Source organism: Colias eurytheme, chromosome 22 (genome assembly GCF_061535395.1).
Source record: "Colias eurytheme isolate Ceu_HAF_F1 chromosome 22, ilColEury1 Martin Lab GWU primary, whole genome shotgun sequence".
NCBI lineage: Eukaryota > Metazoa > Arthropoda > Insecta > Lepidoptera > Pieridae > Colias > Colias eurytheme.
This window is the reverse complement of record NC_143001.1, coordinates 437,176-457,066: the sequence shown is the minus strand read 5'-3', so window position 1 is coordinate 457,066 and position 19,891 is coordinate 437,176. Positions and strand designations below refer to the sequence as shown.

The 19,891-nt window shown below is 32.2% G+C and overlaps 1 protein-coding gene across 1 annotated transcript; it reads right to left on the bottom strand.

Annotated features, from left to right (window-relative positions):
- Window positions 1-1,403: 1,403 nt before the first annotated feature.
- On the bottom strand, window positions 1,404-19,810 carry LOC149898480 (ribosomal protein S6 kinase-like 1). The gene is made up of 12 exons (XM_090114861.1): window positions 19,568-19,810; window positions 17,603-17,773; window positions 16,946-17,044; window positions 12,026-12,152; window positions 10,721-11,320; window positions 7,679-7,785; window positions 6,160-6,330; window positions 5,408-5,836; window positions 4,884-4,990; window positions 4,246-4,459; window positions 3,099-3,191; window positions 1,404-2,655 (listed from the first exon to the last, which is right to left on the bottom strand). Exons 1-12 carry the CDS (start codon window positions 19,661-19,663, stop codon window positions 2,527-2,529), a joined length of 2,343 nt encoding a protein of 780 aa, XP_089970987.1. The 5' UTR covers window positions 19,664-19,810; the 3' UTR covers window positions 1,404-2,526.
- Between the last annotated feature and the right edge of the window lie 81 nt (window positions 19,811-19,891).

Genomic DNA, 19,891 nt, shown 5'->3' with positions numbered 1-19,891 from the left:
TCAGTATGGTAACATTTACTATCGTTAGATCTTTGAATGGAATAAAAAAAAGAATTAAAATGCCAAGAAAGATAAAATTACCCAGTATGTTCTCCACTTCAAGGGCCCGTAAAAAAATAAAATCACATAAAAAAAGTTTTCCATTTGGCTTTTAAAAACTTGCTCTATCTATCAGGTAGCTACCCTGAAAATTTCATTTTATTATTCAGAAGGCTTCAATCGAAAAATTGAAATCTAAATGAGGTAAGTGCAAAAATTGAATTAACATGATGATTAATAAAAACAAATTAAAACCAATAACAAGGTGTTTAATTACCAGAAATTTTTAAAATGACCCCGCTATTGCTCAGTGCAAGTGCGACATCACCGTAAAAAGTTGTCTTTTAAATGTCTGAATGCCCTTTTATCATTTTTAATGGTTTCTTCTGCTACTATGAATTTCCAGGTTATTTCGTTCAAATTGTGGCAGTCTCTCGTCTTTGTAGTATCCCCACGGAAAAAAATCAATAGGGTTTATGTCCGGGGACCGTCGAGGCCAGGCTAAAGGGCAAAGATACCCTGAAAGATGGATTGGTCGTTGCAGCCTGCGCATGCGCTGGTGACGCCTGCCTTAAAGCCTGGCCTGCACGGTCCCTCGACCTAAACCCCATTGATTTGTTTCAATGGGGATACTAAAAAGACCTCGGCTACTTGAGAGAATGCTACAATTTGGACGAAATAACCCGGAAATTCATAGTAGCAGAAGAAACCATTAAAAATGATAAAAGGGCATTCAGACATTTAAAAGACAACTTTTTACGGTGATGTCGCACTTGCATTGAGCAACAGCGGGGTTATTTTAAAAATTTCTGGTAATTAAACACCTATTTATGGGTTTTAATTTGGTTTTAATGATCATCATGTTAATAAAATTTTTGCACTTACCACATTTAGATTTCAATTTTTCGATTGAAGCCTTCTGAATAATAAAATGAAATTTTTAGGGTAGCTACCTGATAGATAGAGCGAGTTTTTAAAAGCCAAATGGAAAACTTTTTTTATGTGATTTTATTTTTTTATGGGCCCTTGAAGTTGTGAACATACTGGGTAATTTTATCTTTCTTGGCATTTAATTCTTTTTTTATTCCATTCGAAGATCTAACGATAGTAAATGTTACCATACTGAATTGGCCTATCTTTCAGCTTACCACACAAAAAAAAATCAAGCATCTAGCGCAATAAGTCACGTCACCATAAATAAAAATCTCATCGTACTCAGCGATAGATGAAAAATTGAAAAAAATGTCATAACTCCGAAAATACGAAAAATCGCATAACATACATGGGGGTGATTCGGATAGCTCTCTAGGTCCTCTACCTCCCAGCTTCCGTTCATCACTACTTTTTGGGACACCCTGTATATTAATTTTATTCCAGTATACTATAGTTTGCAAAATGCTATCTAGTCTCAAACTATGCAAGTCATTATGTATAAAGTACTTATCTAAGATGGATATTTCAATAAAAAAAAGTATGCGTGTACTAGTGTACACACGTAAGAAGTGAAACTTCTTTATGACCTTATTTTTCAAAAAATAATTTACTATGCAACTTTACAGAAATACGTCGAATCACGCGTGGTAGGGATAAGAAAAAGATAGCGCGTAACGGAAAAATGTCACGCGTAACGTTTCACTTCAAAAATTTTTTTGAAGTGAAACTTCTTTAGGCGCGTTGAGAGTAAGATTTCAAGGTCGCGTCATAGCAATACCGTCACGCCATGGAGTAAGGCAACGATTCTGGTATCTTTGAAGCCAAAGAAGTTTCACTTCTAACACTTCTGCTCGGCACACACGCTCTTCAATTAAACATAATGTTTAAATTCCATCTTTTTATTTATCGAAATACTTAAAAAACTAAGGACTACATTTTTGGAATTTCCCGCCAAACGAAACAAATACAGATTATACAAAGATCATAATAACATCTACAGATAATAAATATCACACTATTCCATTACTATAAGCTCTATTTTAAAAGTACACTTATTTTAATACTTTGATAAGTAGGACCTTAAATAAATACTTACAAAAATCTAGTTTATAATTATGGTTTTCTATTTTGAATTTGAAGAAAAAAAAATGCAATATAAATTGTAATTTTTGTACTTTGGTGTAGTCAAATTTTAGTTAATTTTGTTTGGTTTATTTTCAGATTCTATAGTTCACAAGAAATTGGTTAGAATAATTCATTTCTTTGAATATAATATTTTAAATTGTCTCCTATATTATAATTTATAATACTGTTAAGTCTTTTTCAGTCACCATTGAGAAGTTGTCTTTATATCACAAATGACTAAACCCATATTAATAGGATTTTGGTTTGGTCTTTAGTAGGTTTCAGGAACCTTGATTTTCAACAATGACTTTGGTAAATCCAAAATTGATTGGAATTGTTCAATCAATCAAATATCAAAACGAAACCCAAATATGGGCTACAAAATTTCTTTCAACAGTTTTGCTCATCTATCAATTCGGCAAAATCCCATCAATCCGGGACTATCCACGAGTTATATACGTTTTGCCAGTCGATGTTTTTAAAATATGGATGTTGTTTTATTTCCTCTATACCGTCTTTACCGGAACCGAGCCGTTCCGATGGCTCGTAGGTTAACAACTGAAAATAAATAAAAAAAAATTTTCAAAAACATGTTATAATAATTGAAATCCAGATCTATTTAGGCATAAACAATTCTGGTGGGATTAAACAATAGACCACTAATAATTTTGCAGCAATATTCTTTCTCAAAGTATGTTCCCAATATTTAAAATGAATAACAATGTAGATCCTACTCGTTTTTTTTGCTCATTAAAAAATCTAGAAATCTCACATTTCAAATATAAATATAATATCTTTTGAAATGTAAAAGTATGTTTGTATTTCTTCACATCACAACAGAGTTATAGCGCATATATAGAAAGAGCTATTACTGTTATTCTCATATTGATTGTATCGGTGGTAAATGTTAAAACTGTTATGACGATTCAAAAGTGCTTCTAGAAGAAGTCTAATTGAATAAATAAATGTTTGAGTTTGAAGTTTATTTTATTTAAATATACCTGTGTAAGAAAAGATTCCACTTCTACACTGAGTCCCTCGGGCAGTTGCAATATTGTGTGACTCGTGAATTCGTTGTGGTAGTGAGACAGCGGCTGTAACAATCAAACATAATATATCACTACATAGTATAAAACAAAGTCGCTTTCTCTGTCCCTATGTCCCTTTGTATGCTTAAATCTTTAAAACTACGCAACGGATTTTGATGCGGTTTTTTTTAATAGATAGAGTGATTCAAGAGGAAGGTTTTAGTACCTATATAATTTTTTAGGTTTTAGACAAAGCGGGCGAAGCCGCGGGCGGTAAGCTAGTAATCAATAAATAATAAATATTTCAGGACAATTTTCACATCAACAACACAACACATCATCAACATCAACAGCACAATCTGATCCCAAACTAAGCTTTCGCTTGTGTTATTGCCCAGATGGCTGATAATTGATAAACATACATACATATATATAATTTTAAATAAATACTTATATTAGTCCGGGATACATCGCCCATTTTTGCAAGTGATTACTATCAAGCTAATTTTTCGTGAGTAGCTTTATTTTGATGAGATGCCCAATAATTTCATGTACGAAACTCTCGATTGTGGTAGCTTACAGAGGTAACAAGGATAAAAAATTTTGATTTGACGGTTCTCAAATATTTATTACGCAATTTGTAGGACAATATGTCTGTTGAATTATATAAGTATTAAATAAGTGAAAATAAAAAAATCAGCTGGTTAGTAATCATTTATGATGACTTCGTTATCGATACACATCGGAAAGGGGGACTCTTTGATCAAACCATAGATTTTATAGGACAAATATTTTTTCGAATAATTTAGATAATTATCTTGAGATTGAACAAAAAAAAAACATTCAGTTAGTAATTAATATTTGAGAACCATCAAATCAAAATATTTTATCCTTGTTTCCTCTGGTAGCTACCACAATCGAGAGTTTTGTACATGAAATTATTGGGCATCTCATCAAAATAAAGCTATTCTTCGTTCTTGAATTTTTTTGAACTGTCAAATGTTGCCTATAAAAATGGCTCTACTATAATTACTCCATAGCTACAGTAATTACAAACTAACTACATACTAACTAATTACAAACTAACTACCTCAAATACTATTTTTCCACTACTACTCACCACACCACATATTAGGTAGTACATAACCGCCCCATAGCTCCAATAGTCACACTCCCCCCCCTCCCCCCACAAAGGCCGCATCAACTCCGGCGCACAGTAGATATTAGCCTTTCTAACTTGAGATATACACATCTCTGTGCCGGGGTAGTGTGTGAAATATGTTAACGTGATTTGACCACCTTCGGAAAGGAGGATGTTGTTCGGGTTTAGGTCTCTGTAAAAAAAGGAATACTACACTAACTACTACTAGCTATAAACATTAAATCGTCAGAACAAGAAATCTTTCAATAGGCTATTGTGAGTCTAATTACTGTTAATATTTCGTAAATGCGATAAATAAATTACGTCACAAACGTGTGAAAAGAGGGGTGCCAAAAACTTCGTGACGTCTCACGGAAAAATTGAAAATATTTAACAGAGAAACGTATCAATAATGATTTATTTATTTATTTATTTATTTTATTTATTTATTTATTTCAAGAACATAGTGGCTTACAGTCATGCCAAAGCACCACTATGCTATACAATACAAAGATATCTATCTATCAGATACAATTGCAATATCATAGATATAATATCTGTAAATTTTAATTAAAAAATTACTATTATTTTAACAAAGCAAAACAATTAAAACTTACCTAAGTATGACACCGGAGTTATGCAAACTCTCGATGGCTGTCAATATTTCCGCCCCCCACTTGCATATCGTGGAGGGGGGTAAAATATCTCGGGGATTTTTTACTACCTGAAATATTAGAAAAACAATTCAATTTTTACCACCCGAAATATTTCATTAGGAAAATAAAATTAACGATTTTTGTTTTGTTTTTATAGGTAAGTATATTGAAATGGAACTAAAAGCGAAATAAAAGCTTTCCCAGTTATAAATAAATTTTATACAGAAAATTTGAATATAAGCAAGTTATTTACTTAAAAAATTAAAAAAAGAGGGTCGTAGGTGTAATAATTAAATGAATTTCTAACATATACTTTACTTTGTTACTCATAATTAATTATCCAGTGGTCTAAATCGAACCCATATTACAATAATAAGTTAGTAACTTCTATGTATTTAATTTTTAACATTATCAAAGCGTAATATTATATCACATTACATAATATTATATGTATCATATTTATAAAAAACTGAAAATAAAATTACCGTCTCAACACTACTAGTCTCTTGCACAACACTATTACACTCCCGCACATCACTATCCGTCAAAACTTTATCGACATTCTTCAACAACTTCTGCGAATTCATCACTAGCTCCTTAACCGATACTTCCGAATCGATATTCCGATTCAAATCAATCGATTCGTTCTCCAAATCGATTTTCGGGAAGACATTTTCCAAATTCACTTTAGAAGGTGTATTGGGAATCGATTTTGCATAATTTTTAATATAATCGAATAGTTTTTCTCCCGGTGCGTAAGATAATATTAGGAAAAATAAATTATTTGTTTCTATGTATGCATGTAAAGGCACCATATAAGGTATTAAAGTTGGTAATATTGGTTGTCTTGTAGTCGCTTGCTGTTGGAAATAATCGTCAAATTCCGTGAGATTGTGCGGTATTTTTTGTATCACCTGAAAATAAATATTTTTTTATGAAATAAGTAAGTAAACGAGGAAAAACATTGTACTGAATATTACTGAGTTTATATTATTAAATATTTTACAATGAAGCATTTTGTAATAATTACAATTAATGTAAAATTTACAAGTTCTGGCCAAATATAAAAATTCATAAAGAATATATAGTAATCACCTATATATATTTATATATTTATTTATAAGCAAAAAATGTTTTTTTACAGGGTTCAAATACATGGATACCTACCCTACTTTAAAAGTAATTTAAACTAATTTGAGATTCAAAGATGAAAACCATACAAAACATAAAAACCTACCTTCATAGCATAACAAGTCTGCTCAGTCTTGTGCAGTACTAACATAATACTAGAACCTAGGACACCTAGGACTCTATACATTCCTAATTCTTCATAGGGACGTTTTAGCATTGATAACGGGATTGGGCTGTGAATCGGTTTTGGCATATCGCTATCTCGCTCTGGTAACAGCTGTGGGAAAGAGACGGATGTATGTTAGATTTTTTTAATAGAAAAAAAATATGCATACATTTTTTAATTTGTGTGATTATTTTTCCGACCCAAATATCGACCAATAGAATTGCACCATTCGACGTCACGTGGTACAACCTACATGGTATTATACTGATAATTTTTTGAAAATTTTCTCTGGTCGTTGACGTCAAACTGACAGGTTGAATTCAATTGTGAAATTATTGGCCGACATTTGGGACGGAAAAATAATCCCCCGAATACCACACGAGCTTCAAAATTATCTGGCATTTCCCTCAAGGTTCCCTGCAAACAAAATATAAAGTCGTCAAGTTTTTCAGGAAAAATCACTCGCGCTTCGCGCTCGTGATTTTTTAACCTAATAAACTTGACTCCTTCATTTGTTTGCAACGAACCTATTGGAAAATACCCGATAATTTTGAAGCTCTTGTGGTATTATAAGTGAAAATATAAAGTGAATATTGCACGCCTCATAAGCGAAGCGTTGAGGTGGGTACTACTGTCACTTCGCGCAAAACATCTGATTTTTCAAACTTAAAATGTCTTTATGTATCATACATTGCACTTGTAAGATAATACATACACGCACATATTAAGAAAAAACACTATTTTTAACATTCATGATATTTTTGATGTCATTTTTGTTATTTAAACTAGTTAAAAAACAGTTTAAAAAAGTTCTGTCTTGGACGTCCGTGTTCGTGTATGTGCGGAGGATTTTCTTGTTAACACGATAGCGACCGAAATACTTTACTAATCGAGTCTTTTTTTTTCTCTTACGCTTGAGTATGCTCAGGAATAGAACCCTTTCATTTTTCAGGGTCTGATTCGATGTGGTTTAATTGTTATTAAATAAACAAAAATAATTATTAATAAATAATTATTAAAAAAAAATTATGAGGCGTGCACTTTTGGATTTTCCAAATTTTTTTTCAAATCTTGCCTCGCAAGCACGCTCAAAAATTGTCCAAAGCAAAACTCTGCTTACGCATCTGTTAGGAAGAGTTTTATAATGAGCGATACAGTAGATTTTGAACATTACAGTCAATTGCAAATGAAATATTATAAGCAACATTGAAAGTTTTGAGAAGGTAAAATGGTGTTTTTAAGTAACCATAGTCAAATCTAAATATTTATGTTTTTTGCTTCTCATTAGAATGCTCTTATAGAATATTTTACTAATCTATAGTTTTTAGAAAAACGTAAATACCTTATTGATAAGATATATTTCCTAGAATTGAGCAACAAATTATTAATGTCTAACTTAACTTGATTAATGCATAACTTGATTAGTTTTTATAAATTTTAAATTTAAATATTCACTCACACTTTGCTCTGTCCCACTGAGATGTTTCTTATATATTTCTTCAGCATACGAAAGATATTTGCTCGTTTTATTTTTTATCAAAGCTCGCCTTTGTGGATCTGTGTCCGCTAGAAAAATATAAATAAATATATATGTAGTTAAATATTCTTTTCCAATTTTTATTATAGATACGGAGGTAGAACAGTTTTAACTTTTATAAGGTCTGTGTTTTAATCACCAACACAACGATGTAAGTAAAAAATATTATCCATGTGAATTTTTATAAAAACAATGTAAAAACCATTGAGATATACATATGGAGACGACACCGCCTACATCACTTATGTTCCGCTCAACATAAGCCATATGGCTTAACTGCACGCTCATTTTTTATTTGTTTTAAAGTGAAACGCACCAAATATGCCTTCGTGTGTGTTACGATATTGCACAAATAATAGAAATAATACGGAAAAGTGACTAACATAACTTTTCATCGGTAAGTACCTAACTAGATAATAATTTTTAAAACTTAGTTAGACCAAAAAAATGGCGCACAGATTTTCTCGTGGTGTCTCCTCCATACGTAGTAATATTATCTCAATGGTAAAAACAGTTGTTTTCTAGTCAAATATGTAGTAAATAGTATACTGAAAATTTCCGCTCTTGTATATTTTGCTAATCATATTTATTTATCCGATTCTTATCACAGTAGTTCCTTGTAGCATACTAAAAACATTTCTTTCTTCAATAAACTTACATGAATAATCACTCTCTGTATATGAATATAGGTAGATAAAATCCATTTCTAACAAAAATCACTTCATTTTAAACTAACTAATCACTTCTTTGGAAATTTACACTTTCACATTCACACAATTTTGTGTAAAACTTATTATATTCATAACAGTTATTTATTTATTTATTTATTTTGAAATATATTATGACGTCCCTATATCTTTATTTAGTACTAGCGGTCCGCCCCGGCTTCGCCCGTGGTACATATTTACGTTTTTTCTACATAAAAACCATCCTCGTACTTCAAGGAATATAATAAAAAAAGAATTATCGAAATCGGTTCAGCCGTTCTCGAGTTATGCGCTTACCAACACATTTTGCGATTCATTTTTATATATAAGATTCGTTATTACATACATTAATCTGAATATAATTTTGCCCATACACTTAACACTCATATACGTTTTAAATATATCTCACTATAAACACATTTCAATAATTTAATATATAAGATATCACACAAACAATCATAGAGGTGATTGGATCAATACTGAGTCATTTGCTATCGATAACTTATCAACACTTAATGTTACAAGGCAACCTAGTTATATGCCTATTTATAGATATAAACATCTAATTTTAAGAACCGGCGATGTAAAGATAAATTATTTTAGAATATCAAAAATAAACTTACAATTTTTTTTAGAATTGAAATGCTTTAAAAATGAGAAAATTTTTAAGTATATAAAAATTGTAACACTAGGCGGAATTCAGTGAAATTTCTTTAGGTGCGCTGAGAGTAAAATTTCAAGCTTGTTCATGGCAATAACGTTACGTCATGGAGTAAGGCGACAATTTTGGTATCTTTGAATCTTGCCAAAGAAGTTTCACTTCTGACACGTGTGCTCGGCACACACGCTCTTTTTTTACCACTTTACTAAATTTTAATACACCTAAAATAATTGAATATAAATCAAAGAAATAATAAATGTCCTTCTCAGATAAACTAGTGGAATTCATAAAGCATATTAATATTGATTTAATTAATTATAATCTTCTTATATATAAAAATGAATCGCAAAATGTGTTGGTAAGCGCATAACTCGAGAACGGCCGAACCGATTTCGATAATTCTTTTTTTATTATATTCCTTGAAGTACGTGGATGGTTTTTATGTAGAGAAAATGTAAATATGTACCACGGGCGAAGCCGGGGCGGACCGCTAGTATTATATAAAAAATATTAATATTGATTTAAGCATATTAATATTGATTATAAGCAATAATCGTTTCGATCATTAAATACGATTGAGTTCATTAGTATTTTGTAATACATTACTTGGTGATAAGATAATCGATTTAACATAACTATTTATTGTACTTAACTATTTAGTACTTACGAATATAAGGAAAATAATTGAGTAAAATCTGTGTTTTGAATTTATAGATATACTAGCGTTCCGCCCCGGCTTCGTCCGAGGTACGATTTTTCTACATAAAAACCATCCGTATCAATCATCAATATTATAAATAAGAACGAAATCGGTTCAGCCGTTCTCGAGTTATACGCTTGCCAACACATTTTGCGATTTATTTTTATACATATAATAGATTTTAGTGTTTCATTTTGTGTTGCATTATGCTTATGTATACTATAATTATATTACTATACTAGCTTTCCACCCGCGGCATCGCCCGCGCAGTTAAAGAAAAAACCCGCATAGTTCCCGTTCCCGTGATAAAACCTATTTCCGGGATAAAACCTATCCTATGTCCTTTCTCGGGTATCAAAATATCTCTATACCAAATTTCATGCAAATTGGTTCAGTAGTTAAGGCGTGATTGAGTAACAGACAGACAGACAGAGTTACTTTCGCATTTATAATATTATAGTATGGATTCTTTAGTTATGGGAGCAACAGCAGCAGCAGTGACGAAAATACAAATCGTCTACTAGTTCGTAAAGAAAATAAAATAGTACCTATGTGTTTAAAAATAAATTTTTAGAACTTTTCAGTGTTGTAGTAATATTTGGTAACATATTTTAAGTTTAAATTTAACTTAAAATATGTTACCAAATATTACTACAATGTGTTCTGCTACGCTTTTCAATGGCATAATATTGTTGCATGTAAGAGAAATGAATACAAAATTAGATAAAATGAATTGGTGAAGCAGTTTTACATTAGTGAAGACTATTTTGAGTTTTTAATGCGCAAAAAAACTGCTATTATTTGTTTTGTATTTCAACTATAGTACTTAGTATGTAGGTACTTACAACTGTTCTGTTAAAATATTTTCTTTTTCTAAAATAATTATTAATACTTACACTGCACACCGATAAGCATTTTCTCGATCCCCGACTTATAACACTCGAAAGACCGTTGAAAATCACCAACATCCTCGCATCTTGCCGCCAAATTCAACAAATAACCCGCTTCGAAAACATAACTATCCTCCGTCCTTGTCTTACACTCGACGTTAGACAGAGACAGCATGCTGTACGAACTCCGCCGGGAATTCCCGATCGAAGCCGAATCGAAACTTCTAGAATCCAATTGTGACGTTGTTAACTTTTGATTATTCAAATTAATCGAATCAACTTCATCCGAATTAATATTTCTCGGCATTGTGTGATAATCGTCAAATTTCGAAGTCGATGGCGCGTCAAAATTAATTAAATCTGGTAAAACATTCTTTTTGACGAACGATTTACTTTTTTTTATCGTCATTTTATTTAATTCTTCATATAAATCGCTGCTAATGCTATCTAGAGAGTCTAGAGATTCGAAGCTATTAGTGTTAGATTTTTGTAATATTGGTGATTGTCGTATTTCTATGTCTGCCGCTTCATATATTGGTATTTGGGACATGTCCATCTGTGTGTTTGAGTTTATCGGACTTGCGTTTGTTGAGTTCATGTTTTGAGCTAAAATTGAAAAAAAAAACCAGTTAGGTTATTATTGAATAATGAAAGTTTAATAAAATCATAATATTATGTAAAGTACATATTAAACAGCACAATACAGGTTTTACAGACATTATTCTACAGAAATCATTCATTCTTCTCTTTTTCTATAGGGCAAATACTACTGAACTGATTACAAAGAAATTAAGCACACATATAGAGGGTAACTTGGATTAACACATAGGATAGGTTTTATCCCGGAAATCCCACGGGAACGGGAACTATGCGGCTTTTCTTAAAAACGCGGGCGAAGCCGCTGGCGGAAAGCTAGTTGTAAATAAAATAAATACAATTAACAACTTCGAATCACGCAATCTAATCGATTCAAAGGCTGCAGATATAGTCTAGAGAATGATAGAATGTATTATAATCTGTTATAATAGGTACTATAAAGCTTTTCAGTTATTAAGTATGTAAATAAATTGAAATCCAACCAAGCCATTCTCATTTAAATCTATTCAGCTATCCTTAACTATTTTTAATATTCATATTGACTGACTATTTATGTATTAATTATAATTATATATTGTAAAAACATAACAAAATAATACTAAAATGAGGCAGTGTTTCAAAAAGGGCATATTTTGCATAAAAGGCAGCCTTATTGCTGAACAGCGATCTCTACCATGCAACAACGTCATCTTACTTATTAATAAAAAATCTCACTCTCAGGGCTTCTAGAATCATCGTCTGATGTCTGATATTCCAAAGGTGGTGTGTCTTCTACGGGCAAGTGTAGCGATGATCTGATTGCGTTTATCACTCCTTTGGGTTCCGGGTCTGGGTAGCCAGACTGAAAAACATATTTATAATATTGGTCAAAATCGTCAATAATCACTATCACTACATAGTATAAAACAAAGTCGCTTTCTCTGTCCCTATGTCCCTTTGTACGCTTAAATCTTTGAAACTACGCAACGAATTTTGATGCGGTTTTTTTTAATAGATAGAGTGATTCAAGAGGAAGGTTTATACTTTATATGTATAATAACATCCATAAAATAGTGGGGAAGTACTGTTATTTTTGAGGTTTCTAATGTGATGTCGTAAATAGTTACATTTTTTCCGCTTACATTGCAAAAGCATGCTGAACCCTACGAGGTTTATCAAAATATTGTACTAAGTATTATACAGTATACACATTGAAAAGTTCTACAGACACGTCCGCGATGGTATATGTCTATCTCTTATGGATAAGTGATAACCCACAATAACTTTTTGAAGTGAAAACTTCTTTAGCGGCGTTGGGTATAAAATCTTAAAGTCGCGTCAGGACACGTCGCCTGATCGAAAAAGCGTAAGAGGGATTTTTTTTTAGCCCTTATATTCCATGCGTAAGGATACCATTCCAAAATATCAAACATGCTGAACGTTAATAATCAAGTTTTCACTGCCGGCACTCCCGGAGTGCAACCCGTCTTTTTTTTTTTAGAAGGGGGTGTATGTAGTGTGTGTAATGTGTTATTATTCGCAGTAATCGAATATCGTAAATTCAGCGGTTTGTGGCGCGGCGAATGGCGACACTCCTGCGAGAGCCAGTCGCCTGCCACTCGCCTACCTAAGTGTAATAAAGTATAAATTTATAAATGTAATAAAGTAGTTCAGCATATCCGGTATTTAATTTGAAGACCCCAGACTCTGTACACTAAATATCGATCGATCGATCAATCAATCAATCAATCAATCAATCGATCAATCGATCGATCGATCAATCAATCAATAATCGATCCATCAATAATCGATCAATCAATAATCGATCAATCAATAATTGATCAATCGATATATCGATCGATCGATCAACCAATAATCGATCAATCATTAATTGATCAATCGATATATCGATCGATCAATCAATAATCGATCAATCAATAATCGATCAATCGATCAATCAATAATCGATCGATCGATCAATCAATCAATAATCGATCAATCAATAATCGATCAATCAATAATTGATCAATCGATATATCGATCGATCGATCAATCAATAATCGATCAATCAATCGATCAATCATTCGATCAACCAATAATCGATCAATCAATAATCGGTCAATCATTCGATCAACCAATAATCGATCAATCAATAATCGGTCAATCAATAATCGATCAATCAATAATCGATCAATCGATAATCGATCAATCAATAATCGGTCAATCAATAATCGATCAATCAATAATCGATCAATCAATAACCGATCGATCGATCAATCAATCAATAATCGATCAATCAATAATCGATCAATCAATACTTGATCAATCGATATATCGATCGATCGATCAATCAATAATCGATCAATCAATCGATCAATCAATAATCGGTCAATCAATAATCGATCAATCAATAATCGATCAATCAATAATAGATCGATCGATCAATCAATAAATAATCGATCAATCAATAATCGATCCATCGATATATCGATCGATCAATCAATAATCGATCAATCAATAATCGATCAATAGATATATCGATCGATCGATCAATCAATAATCGATCAATCGATAATCGATCAATCAATAATCGGTCAATCATTCGATCAACCAATAATCGATCAATCAATAATCGGTCAATCAATAATCGATCAATCAATAATCGATCAATCGATAATCGATCAATCAATAATCGATCAATCAATAATCGATCAATCAATAATCGATCGATCGATCAATCAATCAATAATCGATCAATCAATAATCGATCAATCAATCGATCAATCAATAATCGGTCAATCAATAATCGATCAATCAATAATCGATCAATCGATCAATCAATAATCGATCGATCGATCAATCAATCAATAATTGATCAATCGATATATCGATCGATCGATCAATCAATAATCGATCAATAATCGATCAATAATCGATCAATCGATATATCGATCGATCGAACAATCAATAATCGATCAATCAATAATCGATCAATAGATATATCGATCGATCGATCAATCAATCAATAATCGATCAATCAATAATCGATCAATCGATAATCGATCAATCAATAATCGGTCAATCATTCGATCAACCAATAATCGATCAATCAATAATCGGTCAATCAATAATCGATCAATCAATAATCGATCAATCGATAATCGATCAATCAATAATCGGTCAATCAATAATCGATCAATCAATAATCGATCAATCAATAATCGATCGATCGATCAATCAATCAATAATCGATCAATCAATAATCGATCAATCAATAATCGATCAATCAATCAATAATCGGTCACTCAATAATCGGTCAATCAATAATCGATCAATCAATAATCGATCAATCGATCAATCAATAATCGATCTAAGAAATTAGTAGGTATCTTATAAGTTTTATTTTGAAATATTCTTACAGGATGTCCCAAAAAGTAGTGATGAACGGAAGCTAAGAGGTAGAGGACCTAGAGGGCTATCCGAATCACCCCCATATATTATGTTATGCGATTTTTCGTATTTTTGGAGTTATGATATTTTTTTCAATTTTTCATCTATCGCTGAGTACGATGAGATTTTTATTTATGGTGACGTGAATTATTGTGCTAGATGCTTGATTTTTTTTGTGTGCTAAGCTGAAAGCTGAAAGGCCAATTCAGTATGGTAACTTTTACTATCGTTAGATCTTCGAATATAATAAAAAAAAAAGAATTAAATGCCAAGAAAGATAAAAATACCAGGTATGTTCACAACATCAAGGGCCCATAAAAAAATAAAATCACATAAAAAAGTTTTCCATTTGGCTTTTAAAAACTTGCTCTATCTATCAGGTAGCTACCATGAAAATTTCATTTTATTATTCAGAAGGCTTCAATAGAAAAATTGAAATCTAAATGTGGTAAGTGCAAAAATTTTATTAACATGATGATCATTAAAACCAATAAATAGGTGTTTAATTACCAGAAATTTTTAAAATAACCCCGCTGTTGCTCAATGTAAGTGTGACATCACCATAAAAAGTTGTATTTTAAATGTCTGGATGCCCTTTTATCATTTTTAATGGTTTCTTCTGCTACTATGAATTTCCGGGTTATTTCGTACAAATTGTGGTATCCACGTCTTTGTAGTATCCCCACGGAAATAAATCAATAGGGTTTATGTCCGGGGACCGGGGACCGTGGAGGCCAGGCTAAAGGGCAAAGATACCCTGAAACATGGATTGGTCGTTGCAGCCTGCGCATGCGCCGGTGACGCACAAAAAGTTTCGCGAAAAAAAAAAATGTTTGCAGATTTTCGGCGATATGGTGATAATTGGAATCGTCCGAAAAGTATCGCATGGCGATTTTCGTTAATGGCTGCACGACGATGGTTAGCTGTGCAAAAGTTATCCTGGTACGAGAGGTTGAATTGTTTTTTTTAAATCAACACATTCGCGACGGTATGGCGGGCTGTAAGTCACACCGGAAAAGTGTGACTTACAGCCTACTTGACACTACCGCCTACTTCTTTTTTATGGGCTATCGGTAAATTCTAAAATTGGTGTGTTACAAATCGTTTGACTTTCGCTATTTTTCCCAAGAGTTCGACTAACGCCCACGCGACTAAGCCGCCGGTACCAGCGTTCACACCTTCATTTTTCTTTTTGTCATTGCGTACTAAGACCCCTGTAGAACCGCCATCCTGTTACAAATGACTCGAAATTGTGTCAATATCTCCCGGTCTACTTGTCTATAGCATTCTGTTTCTAAGCAGTCAATAATATTATTTTTTTAAATACACTACTGCAGGAAATAGAGATTGCTTCAAGGTTCTTCAATAAGTTTTTCTATTAACAATCCTACTCTCGTGTTTATTTTATTTATAACAGCTATTTAATCCATCAGTCCTCGGAATCACAGACACAATAGAAAATCTATTGTGTCGCGCCCCGATCGGGCCTTACGGTGGTCAATGGGTTAAATATGCATTATTATTTATTTAGGTGAAATAATACAGGTCCTATTGCTTTTCTATTATAAATGCTAGTTTTCAACCGCCGTGCCATAACAAAAAATATGCCTTTTATTTGACTATTTTTTTAACAAAAGTAATGAATTAGGTACTCAACAAATTAAACAAAAACAATATACAGTGAAACCTGGTTAAGTGAGACATCAAGGGACCTGCAATGTCGTTTCACTTATAGAGGTATTCCACTTACCCAGTGTCTCAGATATACAGGTATAAATAAATATCTGTCTCATTTACAGAGGGGTGATAACGATTGTAACTTTCGTTTTGACATTTTTAAAATAAACATCTGTATGATAGTAAAACGAAACTAAAACTGACGGTGAATTGAAGCTCAAAATTTGTACTTACGTACTTGGAATTACGTGTGGAATTTGTGGGTTGAATAAGAATGAGTAAACAAACAATGTTATCTCAGTTACAGAGGTTTATGCATATAAAATTTACTCGCTGTCTCAGTTATAGAGGTAACTGTGATGATAAATCGGAAGAACAAATCCCAGATATAGAGGTTTACCTCGTCCCACTAACAGAGGTAATTCAGTGCCAAAGTGTTGGGACCTCAGCATGAGTTCCAGTTATGGAGGTTTCTCCCTTATCCAGGTCCCACTTAACCAAGTTTCACTGTATTAAATTAATATTTACCTGTAGAAAGTTAACAAAATCTGTACTAGTGAATAACAATCTATGTTCCGCCACAAATTCTAATAAGTCCTTAATTGACTTCGCTCTTTCTTCAATCACCTGTAAATGATAATGAAACAATTGTAATTTAAATTGGACTAAAATTGCAAGTAAAATTATAAGAAATAAATTATTATAGTACTATGTTAACATTACTCTAGATAAGAACCACTAGATAGCTTTATACAAAGTACATACTTTAAAATTTTAAATATTATTGAAGTGAAACTTCTTGTGCGTTGAGAGTAACATTTCAAGGTCGCGCCAATACCATCATGGAGTAAAGCTACGATTTTGGTATCTTTGGCTCTTGCCAAAGATACCAAAATCGTCACTCCTGACACGTGCGCTCGGCACACACACTCTGTTTTATATGTATTCATGACATCATAAAAACTATTTGTTACATAAATCTAATATATAAAATTCCCCTGTCACAATGTTAGTTACCATACTCCTCCGAAACGGCTGGACTGATTCTCATGAAATTTTGTGTGCATATCGGGTAGGTCTGAGAATCGGCTAACATCTATTTTTCATACCCTTAAGTGATAAGAGTAAGGTAGAACAACGTTTGCCGGGACAGCTAGTATATAAATAAAGATAATACAAACTTACTTCCTGTTGAAACCGTTTAAAGTAGCTGCTCTTAGCAAGCGTAGGGAAGGAGCCTCGTAAATGCAGTCCACTGTGCAACGCTTTCATAGATTTGTGCAACTGCTGAATGTCACTGTATCTCTTCCACACAGACACCACTGTGACTGCTTCAGGAGAATCCAGGGGGAATAACTGGAGTGTATATGTTACTTTATTAAGAATCAAGTACACATTTTTTTGTTGCATAGGTAATTCAGAAAATTTTATCTGTATATAATAATAAATTATCACAATAAAAACGTTTCTGTGTGAAATCAAATACAGATACAATTTTTTGAAGGATTTATTCAGCTTGGAAGTGCATATAATATGTGTTTTCACAGATGTCTTTTAGCAATTGTTTCTCATTTTATTTTAGTTGCAAGTTTAATAGGATTTTATAATTTTTAAAAACATAACTTGCATAATGCAATTATCTTTCAATACATGGTTGACACAGGTAAGTGTATCTTATTGCTGTAATTTAAGTATTACAAACCAGACATCTATTCAAAGCTTATCTATCTATATTTGAAGTAATAACACTCTTATTATTATAGTTAACCACTTATAATATTGTTACACAATTATATAGTCACAAGTAGTTACATTATTTATCTTTACACTGTTTAGTTGTTAGCAGTTATTAGCTCTGGCCTTGTCCAGTGATATTACCACAGTATTACAATATTATTTCCTACAGTAAGGAATCGCCTTTGATGTCGCGCGATGCCGCCGCCAGCGTAGGTTATTACGCTGCCACACGAAAATACGCTAGGGTTGCAACAAATGGGAAATAAAACAATTGTGATTATTAATATTATGATGAAATCTTTATTCATATGTACATTCAAAATAATTGCGATTATTAAATCTGATGTAATTATTTGTTAATAAATATATAATTACAGATATTGCACTGCTAAATATTATTTACGTGGACACTTTATTTTTGGATGTTCTTAATTGTATATTATAACATTTAACTAAGTAATGCATTCGCATTGGGATGTACAATCTGATTAGAAAATAATGAGGACAACATATACATAGCTTTGATTTTAATTCAACAGATACGATTAATACAATCTTTCTGAAATATTGTTTCCTTCTGGGATTTCAATGTAGATTTACATCCGTAAACCGAACAGTTTGTGCGCGCCATAATAGAATATGTAAGTACCTATGTATAATAAAATTATTACACAAAAAATACGACTGCGTCATCCTTTCGCGCTAGGTAAAGCAAACTAAGCGTGTTTGCTTTACGCGGCCCGCGTCGCCCGACCCCCGCCAGTTCCCCTCCGTTTCTCTGCACAAGTACATTCGTCGCACTACTGTAGGAAATAATGGTAATACTGTGATATTACTTCTAACAACACCTACTGTAACATAATATAGCATAAGAGAATCACTTGATTTTATTGATAAATCTTAAAAAAAAGTTGCTCAGGAATAACATGCCACCACTCTACTGTAATATTTTTCTTTTAATTTTGTTAAACAGGTTGATATTACATAAATATTTCTATTTTTCCTTTAAATAATATGAGTCAGTATAATTAAATTATTTGAAACTTAAACAACTACTACTAAAAACAATGAGTAACAAGGAAAGAGTTTTTGCTATCAGTGAATATATTGTGCAATCAGCAAAGTTAGGAACTAATGTTTATGTATGAACTAACCTTACACAATGTATACTGAATAAACATGTGTTAAATTTCAACTAACAAGGAACCTAGGTAATCAGCACATTCTAAATACATGAATATAAAATAGCGATACTAAATTATATTACTTTGACCCTAATTCCCTGTTAATTATATATGTATGTATATACCTACTGCTTTCACTTGATAAATTCTCTCTTTACATGCTTATAATATGATATTTGATAAAATACATTAGAATACAGATCTTACAAGCTTAATATGACATACTTACAACAGATGTGATCTTATATAGAGTGAAACCATTCTTATGTTTCGCCGTCTCGTCGACTGAAAATCGCCGCACCCATTTATCTCTCATAGACATCATAAAACACACACAAATAACTTATAAAACTTAAGTTTATCTAATGTAGTACACGCCTTTTAAGTATCGAATGATTTGAAACTACATTATTAAGATGTATCATAAGAAAATAAGTAAAATTTATTGATTGTACACACTACACCAGCAATCGCATAATTTAATGTGTCAAATGTCAATGTCACGTTGAAAACACAGATGAAAATTGCGAATTCGACACATATTGACAGTGAC

Coding starts and splice junctions, on each gene's coding strand:
- LOC149898480 (XM_090114861.1), bottom strand. CDS start 19,663: ATGATGTCTATGAGAGATAAATGGGTGCGGCGATTTTCAGTCGACGAG. Junction 17,774..19,567: donor TATATAAGATCACATCTGTT/GTAAGTATGTCA, acceptor TATACACTCCAG/TTATTCCCCCTGGATTCTCC. Junction 3,192..4,245: donor ACTACCTAATATGTGGTGTG/GTGAGTAGTAGT, acceptor TGATTGTTACAG/CCGCTGTCTCACTACCACAA.